The sequence below is a fragment of the Alligator sinensis genome, unplaced genomic scaffold (genome assembly GCF_000455745.1).
Source record: "Alligator sinensis unplaced genomic scaffold, ASM45574v1 scaffold432_1, whole genome shotgun sequence".
NCBI classification, from domain to species: domain Eukaryota; kingdom Metazoa; phylum Chordata; order Crocodylia; family Alligatoridae; genus Alligator; species Alligator sinensis.
The window spans coordinates 1,217,457-1,229,845 of NW_005841998.1; the positions used below are offsets into that span (position 1 = coordinate 1,217,457).

The 12,389-nt window shown below is 47.3% G+C and overlaps 2 protein-coding genes across 6 annotated transcripts in view; one reads left to right on the forward strand and one right to left on the reverse strand.

Annotated features, from left to right (window-relative positions):
- Window positions 1-445: 445 nt before the first annotated feature.
- On the reverse strand, window positions 446-3,187 carry RPS27A (ribosomal protein S27a). Its single transcript, XM_006021579.3, has 5 exons — window positions 3,027-3,187; window positions 2,853-2,907; window positions 2,680-2,765; window positions 1,849-1,980; window positions 446-946 (listed from the first exon to the last, which is right to left on the reverse strand). Exons 1-5 carry the CDS (start codon window positions 3,072-3,074, stop codon window positions 797-799), a joined length of 471 nt encoding a protein of 156 aa, XP_006021641.1. The 5' UTR covers window positions 3,075-3,187; the 3' UTR covers window positions 446-796.
- Window positions 3,188-3,318: 131 nt separating this feature from the next.
- CLHC1 (clathrin heavy chain linker domain containing 1) overlaps window positions 3,319-12,389 on the forward strand; it is a 53,809-nt gene continuing 44,738 nt past the window's right edge. For 2 of the 5 annotated variants that reach the window (XM_025201581.1, XM_006021580.3), the window contains exons 1-5: window positions 3,334-3,479; window positions 3,908-4,177; window positions 7,641-7,828; window positions 8,875-9,005; window positions 9,806-10,013. In XM_025201581.1, coding sequence (XP_025057366.1) covers window positions 3,456-3,479; window positions 3,908-4,177; window positions 7,641-7,828; window positions 8,875-9,005; window positions 9,806-10,013 — 821 coding nt within the window. In that variant the 5' untranslated portion in view covers window positions 3,334-3,455. Of the gene's footprint in view, window positions 3,480-3,907; window positions 4,178-6,754; window positions 6,825-7,640; window positions 7,829-8,874; window positions 9,006-9,805; window positions 10,014-12,389 lie in introns of those variants that run through there. The other 3 variants (XM_006021582.2, XM_006021581.3, XM_014518969.2) reach the window with 3 other exon arrangements.

Here is a 12,389-nt window from a genome sequence, read left to right on the forward strand (position 1 = left end):
CTGCAGGTAGCTCACCCAGGGAGCAGTGGGGGGTGGGGCCAGGAGGCCCCAAGGGAAAGCAACAGGGAAGGAGCCCACACCTGCCCCCTCCCCTCATACACAGCCTGGGAGTGTACACAGCAGGGGAGAGCCACTCCCCCCCACAGGCAGGCAGCAGGTGCTGGGGGGGGCAGGGAGGAAAGGGGTAGGCTCCATGCTTTGCTCTGTTACAGCAACTGCCCCCTCCTGCAGACCAGGGTCCCTGGCCCCATAGCCCTGGCAGCCAGGGGCCATTTCCAGCAGGTCTGAGATGAGTGAGGAGCCTTTCATTTTAATCACATGCTTTGGGGTTTTTAATCCGGGAAAACCCAGATCCCTAGTTATGTATTTCTCAGGTTAATATATATATATAGAAAGCAACAATTAATAGGATATTAAAGGTGACAAACACAGATGTAATCAGCTGTGCAAACATCCGCGGTGTCCATTTTATTAAAGCTGTTCTATCACGTGATTTTAGAAACAGCACAAGAATGCAATTTAAAAACCATTTTCATCAGTAAAAATCATATAATTTAGTTCTGTTCCCTACATTCAAGATGAAGAAAGTGATGACATCACTAAATCCAGTTAGAAAACTTCTTAGGCATATGTAACACCATTAGCTCATTGTTAAGCAAACAGAGCATTCACATTCCCTGATGTTTTAGACTCAAATTGCTCCTAAATAAAGGCAGTGCTACATATATTGCAAGGAAAGAAAAAAAATGAATCCTAAATATCATACAACTTGAGTTTTTATTGTTATAAGATGCATTTACTTGTCTTCTGGTTTATTGAAGCAGTATGTCAGACAGCATTTGCCACAGTAATGTCTGTCAAAGTGGCTCGCCATGAAGACTCCAGCCCCACACTCCTCAGAGGGGCATTCTCGACGCAGGCGACTGATTTTACCGTTCTCATCCACCTGAAAGAAGGAGTAGCTCCGTAAGTAACATCTCACTATGTACACCTCCTTTTTGCTTTTGTCCCTATTTAGCACAAACTGGAACACTGTATAGTTGTAGAACTCAATCCATTATATATTGGATTCATCCTGGGTAATGCTTTCATCTGAGGTTCTTTACTAATTTTGCAAACCAAAACAGCTACTTGCACCAGCCCAGTTTCCCTTCATTTTAAGAAACTATACTTCTGAATAGACAGAAGTTTATAAAGTATGCCAGAACTTACAATGGACTTAGAGGAAATTCACTGCTTTTTCAAGCTCCCTGTTCAGTTGCCTATACATAAAAGTCAGTTACTTGAAGACTTCAAGCTGAGGACTCCATAAATGCACATTAAGGGATATGCAATGTTTATTGTAGACACTGCAATACAGTAGAAACTAGGCAGAAGGTAGGGCAGGGGAGCACAGAGATTAACTGGTACAGAGAGGCTCTACTTCTGTAGGAAAAAACCCCTGCTTCCTTTTAACATACATAGGACTAGGATTAGGGTAGCGGGTATTTGCATTTGATGAGTTGGGTTTCTCTGAAGCTATTAGTTTCTATAAAGTGCCATCCCACCCTTCCTTCTGCAGAAGGTAGCTAGCTAACTACCTCTCAGTAGGACCCAAGTAATTCTTATGTAGATGGTTCACACCCCACTTTTCAACTCATAGCAAGTTAAGGACAAATTAAGGACAACCTACTCAGCAGTTTGCTGCAACTTTTTACTTCAAAGGGTACCTCCCACACAGCTCGCCAGAGAAGCAGCAAGCCCTTTGAAATAAGAATTGCAGCAAGTGCCCAACTGGATCTCAGATCCCTTACTCTTAGCAAAGAATCAAATTCACACATCAGTTCTACTTGAATTCGTTATCCTTACCTTGTAGTATTTGAGCACAGCAAGCTTAACCTTCTTTCTCTTGTGCTTGTTCTTCTTGGGAGTGGTGTAAGACTTCTTCTTTCTCTTCTTAGCACCACCCCGGAGTCTCAGCACAAGGTGAAGAGTGGATTCCTATTGATAAAGATATTACCAGGTGAGAAAAAGAGGCTCCCACACATGCTGGATGTGCAGTTACAGAATCCATGGTTCTTATTTGGTGATGAGGCTTTCTTAATTTTGCACTTGGAAAATTATAGGCACTTAAGAAAAGCATGCTGTAGGCAGGCACCTACACTAGCCAGAAGAAACTGCCCATCAGGGTCCACATAGTAGTTAGGCCTAATGAACAGAGCCTGGGGTTGTTACTGGTGCCTGTAATCATAGGGCAAGCCCCTTAGTTCAAACCAGGGTTCACAGGCAGAGCCAGAGGGATTATAAGGAGTGGCAGTCAGGGAGTGAGCTGAGGTCAAACCAGCCCCGTTCAAGCAGTTTTTACTACGAATGCATTGAAGTTGCTAGCATGTTCCAAGTGCTAGATCCCAAGGGCTGGTGCTTTTACAGTCAGAGATCAAGTGTGATGCTGATCATGCTCCGGAGACCTGGTCCCATTAGTCCTCCTGTAACCGCATCTCCGGTGCATTGTTTCACTTGCGAACAGAAGCACAGAGCAGACATCTGCTGCGGGGGAGCTCAGTGGAAGAGGCTCTGCCACCACTCCAATGTATTTACGCCTCTCACTAGGCAGACCAGCAAGCCCCGGGAGCACATCCCACCCGCACCCGCCTCTTTCCGACTCCTTGCCCCTGGGCTCTTCCCCTCTGCCAGACCCACCTTCTGGATGTTGTAGTCGGACAGAGTGCGGCCATCTTCCAGCTGCTTGCCCGCAAAGATGAGTCGCTGCTGGTCCGGGGGGATACCTGGAAGAGCGAGAGTTGTCGGTGGCGCTGAGCGGGATCAGGTCCGCCTGCAGCGGGGACCCGGCCCGCCCGCCCGGCCCTACTTGCCTTCCTTGTCCTGAATCTTGGCCTTCACGTTCTCGATCGTGTCCGACGGCTCCACCTGCGCGAGGACACGGTGGCACATGGGTCACCGAGCACACGTGGGACGCCCCAGGGGCCCCGCCGCCCGCCCGCCTACCCACCCACGTGGCGCCTGCCCGCCCGGGCCTGGCCCCGCACCTCGAGGGTGATGGTTTTCCCCGTCAGCGTCTTCACGAAGATCTGCATGGCGGCGGCGGAAAGGGGTCCGAAGCTGCTGCTGCTCAAATGGCGGCGCCGGGGGAAAGGGACGCGCTCGGCCTGCACGGGGTTTCCCTGCCCGGCTGGGAAAGGTTGCGCATGCGCGCGCGGGAGACTACAGCTCCCGACATGCAGCGCGGCGCGTGGCCGGGCGGTTGGGGCGCGCGGGCCGCGAAGGCTGCTGGTAGCGGTGGTCGCGCGCCGCGCGTTCGGGACTGCCCTCTCCCACAATGCACCCCGCGCTCCCCAACTGCCGCGCACGCGGTGGTGAGGGCAGGCCTCTCGCTGCGGGGTGACTGGTAGGGGCGGGGCAAGAGGCGCGGTCCTGCGGCCGGAAGCGGGGGTGGGGCGTCTCTGCTGCTCGTTGCTATGGAGACACGCAGCTCCGCCCCGGTAGGAGGAGGGGCTTGGCGGCAGCCGCATACAGGGGGGACGCCCTTGGCATCTGAGTGGGGGGTGGGACTTCGTGGGAATCGATGGTTTGGCGTCCAGCTGTCCGCCTTGCGCTTCCCGTTATCGGCTGCTCTGCGTTCTGTTGCCTGTCCTGAGTTCTCCGCTTATCTCTTGCTCTGCTTTCTGTCCTCCTTTCCTTCCTTCCTACCACCCACCACGTGCAGAGGCTGCCGGGGCCACTTGGCCGTCCCTGTTTTAGACGAGGTCTCTTCCTGTCTCTGTGGCAAAGCAGTTGGACCTTGAGTCAGAGGGGCTGTTTGTGGAGGACCCAAACGTTTTGTGCTCGATTGGGGACGTCAGTGCTCCTGGATTCAAGCCCCTGCCTCCTTTGCGCTATGTTGGTCTAACGGTCTCACCTTCTCTTGCAGGCTTTGACCAAAGTGTTAATTTTAATTGAAGAGGAGGCAACAGCAGGCTTAACTGGCCAAAAGAAATGCCTGAGTCATTTGTCCGCAATGTCTTCCTGTAGCATCAGAGGGAGGGGGCATCCCATCCTCCCTCCCATCCCCTCAAGGAGTGATCAGACATTTCTGGACAGCATACAAAGCTACATCCTTACAGAAGTTGAAAAAGTGGGCTGTACCGAGCAAGGGCCAGTTGAGGAGTATTACATTATATACCGACATGTGTTTGACAAGGTAACAAAGCATGGGAGGAAAACATTTTCTGTGCAAATGAGCAGCCAGCAGGGTTATCTTACAGACTGGTGGGCTTTTTTTAATTATGAAACTTCAGCAGTTTAAAGGGACTGGCTTGACAGCCCTAGAAATTCAGTTCCTCCATTCAGGCACAGGATTTGAAGCAGCAGGGTAGCCTCACCAGTATGTTTTATCTCATCTCTGACCCAGACAGACCAGCTCTGGGAGAGAAAAGGGCAGACCAGTTTCCAGAGATACATAGGGATAGCTTTCCTGCTGTTTAGGACATCTTGGCGCTGCTCTGTCATTCCCAGGCTGCCCAGACGAGAGTCATGCACACACTGTAGCGTAAGGAGATATTTTAGGAATGTTGAGCCAACAGAGCGCTTTTTTTGCCGCTCCTGTCTTTGCATTTAGGACAGCCACTTGGGGCTTTAGGATTCATATCACAGTTGCACATCTTTGCCTCTGCTTGCACTGAGCACTTCTTGACTGGTAACAGGAGCTGATCATGACATTTGGCGTTTCTGAAACAGGGAAGCAGCTACTCCTTTACAGTGTTTGGGTTTTGTCCACATTGCCTCCATGCTGTGTTTAAGAGCACTGACATGATATATGCCATAGTCTGCAAGCACCAACTCCCTTCAAAGAGGTAGCTTAGTCTGAGAGCAGCCCTCAGGTATGCTAAGAAGCATGTCTGAGATGGGGCCAAAGGGCATCTCTAGGCAGGGGCTCAGGGCTGCTCTAAGGCAGCTTCGTCACCTCATTTTCAGGAGTTGGTGCATGTTGAATGGGTTGTGCTTCGTAATGAGTCTGACACTCCTGAACGTGGTTTGGGGATGGTGCAGACAGGTGCTTAGCAGCAAGAGATGCAGAGTCACTTGCCTGCATATTTCTGTTTTAGTTGGTGACAAAGTACCTGGTGAGTTAGACAGGAGTGCACCTTAGAATAGACTTCTGTGTGTAAATATTTCTGATGTGAGCAAAATGTTATTTCTCAGGATTTCTAACTCAGTCATGCATTGAGGGAAAGGAAGATCATTTGAAAAGTGTTTGCTTTTTTTCCTTTTGAGGGGAAGGTCAGAGGTTCCCAAAATCTTAGCTGCAAAGTATCTATAGAAAAAGTAAAGTGTGATTTAAAAAAAAACAACCTAATTTGTGAACCATACAACATGATTTAAGGTGAACATTCTGTGTTGCTAGCATGGCTGCTCTTAGATACTGATGTTTTCTTGGCTTTTAAATCCCAAAGTTTAGTGTTTAATTTCTGAGCCCCTTACTAGGACTCTGCAGTTTACATTTTACAGGAGGATGGGCTCATTGACTTAAAAGATGATTTTTCCCTGCATCGCAGATTTGCTGCACAATTGACAAACCCCTTTTGTGCCAGGAAATCGAAAGAAAATTGCCCTGAGTTTCAGTAATAGTGTCTGAAATCAGACATTACAACAATGGATATAATATTCTTAATACATTATAAAGGATCATTTTACAAAGCACTGGAATGACATGTCACTGGAGTATTCTGGGATAATGACACTCACAGAAACAATTTTTTGGTGCCAGTGTGGATAGGCTGCTTTCATACCCAGCGTATTGCCTCCTATCTCAAGACCTGGAAGATGATTAATTTCTTTGCAGCCTCACAAAATGTGTCTGTGTTTTAACATTTTTTCCATTAGGGGTCTTACTTCTTATCTTTAAAGACTCTTTTTTTGTCTTCATGCTAATTTCCTTATGGTTTTGTATTGAATATCTTTCTCCCCAGATAAGCAGAATGTACAGAGTTCTCTGTAACGCAGCTATGCACTAAGCAGGTGCTTTTAAAACTAGCTGACACTTTGTCCTGACACTTATGTTTTAGTGGTTTTTAAGATGCATTAAATTAATTTAACCTGAAATCCATTATTACTATATATATTCATAAGATAAATAGATTTAGAGACTTAGTATAAATGTTGGTCTTTCCTTTGGTCTTGTAAGACCCATGTTGATCTATATACATCAAATCTACCCTGACAAAGTTTGAGGCTGTAGCAGAAGTGCTAAAAGTGTGACTGTGTCAGATTTCAATGAATCTACAAATTCTGATAAATAACTTGTCACAAGGACACAAGGAAGGAAGATCAAACCTTGTAGTGGTAGCCTGTTAACTGGCTGCATTGAGGAAAAAGTATCTTATGTCCATTATTTGTTCTCTTTCTGAACTCTGCCATTTTTATTTTATTTTTACTGCAGACAGAAAGCTGGTTCATAAAATCTCAAGAGGGTTGGATTCTTTCCCCACCTAACTCTCATTTTAATGAGCTTAATACCATGTTTACTCAAATGTAAGACATGGTGGGAATAAAAAGCCTTGCCTTGGGTATGATTACTGCCTCAGGAAAGGCAGCAGTTCTGCTCCAGCTTGAGCCCTGGGGTCAGGGCCAGAACTGGAGCTGGAGTTGAGCTGCTGTCTGCTCCAAGCTGGGGTGACTTATGCAGTGGGGGGACTGCATCACCTGTCCCCCCTGCCTTCTGCCTCCCTCCCCCACCTTTCCTTCTGTTCTGGCTCCAGCCCTGGCCTGGCCAGGCCCAGAGCTGCTGCCTCTGCTTCTCCCTGGCTGGGCTAGAGCTATCACTGCTGTTGATTGCAGAGCATCAGAAGGTAAGCAGTCAATGAAAGGTGCAGGGAGGGAAGGAGGTGGTGGAGGCAGGCATAGGTTGGAGATGGGTCAGGTATGGGGGAGATAGGTGGGAAGATTGGGAGAGGCAGTTATGTGCACAGGGGGCAAGAGGTGGGGAGCCAGGGGGTGGAGGGTACAAGGAGTGTGGGGGCAGGCAGCAGGTGGGTAACATGGCGGGGGGCAAGTGGCAGCGCAGACAAGGATGGGGAGGCAGGCAAGGGGCAAGAATCTGACCCCTCACCCCTTGCTGCTGCTTTTCCTGCCACAGCTGTGGGGGAACAGATTTAGACCACCTTCCACTAATTATTCTATACATGGAAAATCATAACCAATTTATAATTTTGTGTGACTCAAATCTAATTATTAGGGGTGGCGGGTTATCTTAAATTTTAAGTAATCTTGGATATGGGTAAATATGGTAATTTTTAGTAAGCACTTGGGAAATCAAACTCGGGTATTAGATTCCTTGTCTCATATTAAGAAGACTTTTAGAAAGTCCTCAGCATTGTCAGTGGAGTAATAGAGGTTAGTTTTTGCTGTATCCAGTGTCTGCTTTGTGCTCTTCAGTCAGTCCAGACGATGAAAACAAGCTTTGCCAGTTTCACTTTATGGTTCTTGTGCACTAGCATCGCGTTGCAGAGTGAAACCATGTGAAGTGTGTATTATATCCAGTGATTTTTATTTAATCTGCCTGTGATGTGGTTAGAAGATTTTTGCAGAATTGTTTTGCTATTACTTCTCTCAGTATATAACGTTGCAAATGGAAAAAACCCCCACCCAAACGTATGTTTTTACAGATAATAGAACATGTTTCAGCATACAAGAACATTCTGACATCAGTCAAACAGGAGTATGATGCATTTATTGAAGCATTAAAAGACAACCACAGGAGTGCATTTTATCTTCATGGAAAATTAAAAGCTCTGGCATCTGAGCCTACAACTTTGTTGAATTATAGGAAAAGAGCATTCCAGCTTGAAGATAAGTAAGGTCACCTCTAGCATACTGTATAGGGGAATACTTGGGGTGCATCTGCAAGTTGCTGTATGGTGATGTAGTAATATGTTGTGTCATGTTAGAACAATGTATCAATCACATAGGTCTACATGTGATAGGCAGCTATGTTGCCTTAGCGGCAAAATCTAACCATGTACCACGCGCATGGTGCAGTATGGGCAGTTACTGTGCCATGCTTTAGTGCTTCCAAAAGGAAGCACTAAAGTACAGCGCCATAACAACAGCACCATATGGCAGTGTGTAGACATGCCCTTAGAGTGGGAACCATAGCTGCTTCTCCCTGTCCACCTGCACCCCTCAGCCTCTGCTCCCTGCCCCTGCACTGGGGTCAGAGGCAGCATATGCTCTGTACTTCTTGCCCCAGGCTGGGGCAAAACACAAGATGCAGCTGATGCTGCCAGTGCGTGTAAGGGGAAACCAGGTACAGGGGAGGGGCAAGGTATATGTGGGTGGGGGCAGGCATCGGGTTATACCGGTGCTGTAAGGAGGGAACAGGTATTGGAGTGTACATGCATCGGGGGAGGGGGAGGACAGGCAGGAAGGGGTGGGGGTCCCCCCATGTGTCCCACTAGTGGTACTGGTCCTGCTGCAATGGGGGAGGGGGGTGAATTTAAGATAACCCTCCAATAATTAGATTCTAAACATGAAAAATTACTACAAATTTAATCATTTTCCATATATAGAAACTAACTATGGAGGGGATTGTTTTAAATTTGAAGTCTTAGATTTGGGTAAATATGGTATATTAAGAGGCCTTAACATGAAACCTGTGAAATGGAGGATGCATAATTTATTCACTTTCCCAGGCTGGGAAAGTGCTTTACTACGTCTCGCATTTTAAGGGCTAGCGCCATTTGGTTGCATTTATGCAGGTATAGAGGTATAGCCTCTGAGGTGCACGTGCCAAGCAAAATGCCTTTGTGTGCCTCACTGACCCCTGTGCTGGAGGTTGCTTACCCCTGGTCTCGGATTCAAAAGTAGTGGGGAAAAAATGAGACTCTTTTCCTTTTTCAGAATAAGGATCATTGAGAGAAATTCTGCTAAAATTCAAAATCTGATAATGAAAATAAGAGATATAAAAAAGGTGCCCTCTAAAGAAGCTTTGACACAAAGAAAGCAATTAAACCCTGCAAAGCCTATACCAGGTAAAATCTACTATACGGCTCTTCTGAGAGTGTCTTTTGAGATGGTGCTTTGTCCTCAAATAAAGAGAAACTTTATGTGCATTGAATCTGCAAGACATCTGCACCTCTTGGAGTAATGCACAGCCACTTTGACCAAGTGGTAGCTGTAAGAGGATTTGTGCTTCATTGGAAACAGGGCCAGATCCTGTTCTATTTACTGGATGTTGAAGTGGACTTGGGCATCTAAGTATGAGTCTGTTCTACCCTGTTCAAATCCTTGAACATCCATTAATGCATCTACCTTGTAGCATCTTGTCTTTAAGACTGAGTCTCTAATTAAAAGCAGCTACGAGGAGGAGGACCCACCAACCTTTTGTATTAAGGGTTCTTCAGCAACTCGGTGGAATCCAATCACATTAGGCACCAAAGTCCGCTTATATGCCTAATAGATGTAAGAGAATTTGGCCCATACCACTTTCCAGAGAATCTAATTTTCTGTGGGAAGCATATATATGCTGCTGTTATCAAGTTCTACTGGTTTGTCCAGGAAATAGAGGCAGAGCCTAGTTCCACTTCTGCCTCATGTTTCTCTATGTCCTTTGAGTTGCTACTATTGTGCAAATTTTGAGGTCTCTGGGCTAAATTCAGTGCTAGGCCAGTACAGATCAGAGGAGAGATTTCCTTGATTCTGGGACAGCTTATGATAAGTTCAGCCCTTCTGTGCAAGCCCTTTTTGGATTCTTACACTATTCATTGGGTGGGGGCTTCTTGTAGGGGTTTATACAGCCAAAGCTCATGGAAGGCATTTTCTTCTTCCACAGGTCTGAGTATAAAAGAATCACTCAACTTGGATACTCTTTCTAGACACCTAGCTCAGCTAGAGAAGAGAGTGCTGGAATTGAAAGGTGACATAATAACAAAATACATCCCTCAGGAGAGCAGGGCAGTGTTAGAGCAAGAGCTCAAGCGCTCATTAAGTCAACGAGATGAGGCAGAGGCATTGAACAAGAAACTGAGGCTTAGGTACAGGTACCCCTGTCATATTTGCTTTTGCTTTGGGAGGGTTCTCTGCAGTGTCCTTTCTGTTACCTAGGCTGCTGGCAGACATGTGATTGGAGTCTGAGGAATTTTATGCCTCATTCTCCAAAACACGCTACCTGCCATGCTACATGTGAATGGCAGTTTGCACAATTCTGGGAGCGAGGCATAAAATTCCTCAAACCCCAATTGTGCAAAAGCCAGCTGCCAGCATGGGGTGGCATCCGGAACTGGAGAGTAAAAAACTCCCTGCTCTACAGCTACACCTTTCCCCGCCACAAAATTTGGAAGCAGCAGCTGGGGAGCTGGGAGTCCCCCACTCGTCAGGGGCTGCTTCCATGGGCGCCCAGGAATGTAAGAAAGCAGGCGTGCAGCTGAAACCAGTGCAGTAGAGTCATAGAGAAGCAGGGGTGGCAAGAACCTCCAGAGGTTTACTAGTCCAACCCCACTGCCTGAGGTGGGATTATCTCTATCCTAACCATCCTATACAACCATAATCAAAACTCTGTATAAGACTATCCTTAACCCTCGCACAACATAGACCTAACACCCTAATCTGCCACGAGTGAAGGAAGGGAACCATGGTAACCAATGTCCTACTTCTATAAAATGTCATTATATGCTCAAGAGGTTCCAGGTAGAGGGCCAACCCCCCTGCTTCAGAGGAAAGCAAAAACCCTGACAGTCCATACCAAGCTGGTCATGAGGTAAAATTCCTTCCTGACTTCAGATATTCATAGATTGTAGGGTCAGAAGGGACCACAAAGGACCATTGTGTCTGACCCCCTGCCCCTGGCAGGAAAGAGGACCGACGTCAGATGACCCCAGCCCGGTGTCTATCAAGCCTCCTCTTGAACACCACCAAGTTAGGTGATAATACCACCTCTCTTGGAAGCCCATTCCAGATTCTGGCCACCCTTATTATAAAAATATTCTTACTAATGTCTAACCTGAATCTACTCTCCATTAGTTTGCATCCATTATTTCTAGTTACTCCTAGGGGTTCTCTGGTAAATAGTGCATCTCCAATTCCCTGTTGTCCTACCTTGATAAACTTGTAGGCGGCTACAAGGTCTCCCCTCAGACGTCTCTTGTGAAGGCTGAAGAGATCCAGATCCCTCAACCTCCCCTTGTAGGGTCTTGCACGGAGGCCACTAATCATGTGAGTGGCCCTCCTCTGAACCCTCTTCAGATTCTGTGTCCCTCTTGAAGTGAGGTGCCCAAAACTGGACACAGTATTCCCAACTGCGGCCTGACCAATGCCGCATAGAGGGGCAACATCACCTCCCTCGATCTGTTGGTCATGTATCTGCTAATGCACGACAGGGTCCGATTGGCCTTGTTGATGGCTTCGTTACACTGCCAGCTCATGTTCATCTTGGAGTCAACTATGACTCCGGGATCCCTCTCAGCCACTTAGAGGGTGGCTTTTTAAGAGGGACCTTCTTAAAATCCAGATAGATGACATCAGCCTCAGCTCCTGTGTCAAGGCAGTGTGTGACCTGGTCATAAAATGCTATAAGGTTTGTCAGGCAGGATCTACCTGTGATGAACCCATGCTGGTTTCGTTTCAGCATCATTTCCCCTGCTGGGCCTTCACAAATGCACTCTTTGATTTTTTTCCAGTATTTTCCCAAGGGTAGAGGTAAGGCTGACTGGTCTAAAGTTCACTGGCTCATCCCTTCTCCCCTTCTTAAAAATGGGCATCACATTGGTCCTTTTCCAATCCTCAGGGACCTGGCCAGAGCACCATGAGTAATCAAACAGCCGTGCCAGCGGCTCAGCTATGACACTGGCCAGTGCCTTCAGGACTTGTGGATGGAGGTCATCTGGGCCTGCTGACTTGTACCCATCCAGCCCTTCCAAGTGCTTCTTAACTAAGTCAGCACTAACCTTTGGCGATCTGGTGTCTTTTGGACATCTGTCTATGTTCAAGATGGGGGGATTGTCTTGGTCAATACTTGGGAATACTGAAGCAAAGAACTCATTGAAGAGCTCTGCCATTTTCCTTGCGTCAACCACCAACTGTCCTGATTTGTCCTGCAGGGGCTCTATGTTACTCTGCACCTTCCTTTTGCTTACTATGTATCTGTAGGACTTTTTATTGTCTAATTGTTGTAGGCAGCCTAAGCTCCAGTCCTGCCTTGGTCTGCTTAACTGATTCCCTGCAATAGCACACCAGGGAGGTGTATTACTCCTTGGTGGCTGCCCCCTGCTTCCACTGCCTATAAATCTCCTTCTTTGCCCCCAGTCTTTCCTGGAGTTCCCTGTTCAGCCAAGGGGGCTTTTTTATCCCCTTACCCCCTTTCCTGCGTAAGGGGATAGGCTCCTTTTGTGCCCCAAGGATCACTCCCATGAGAAACCTCC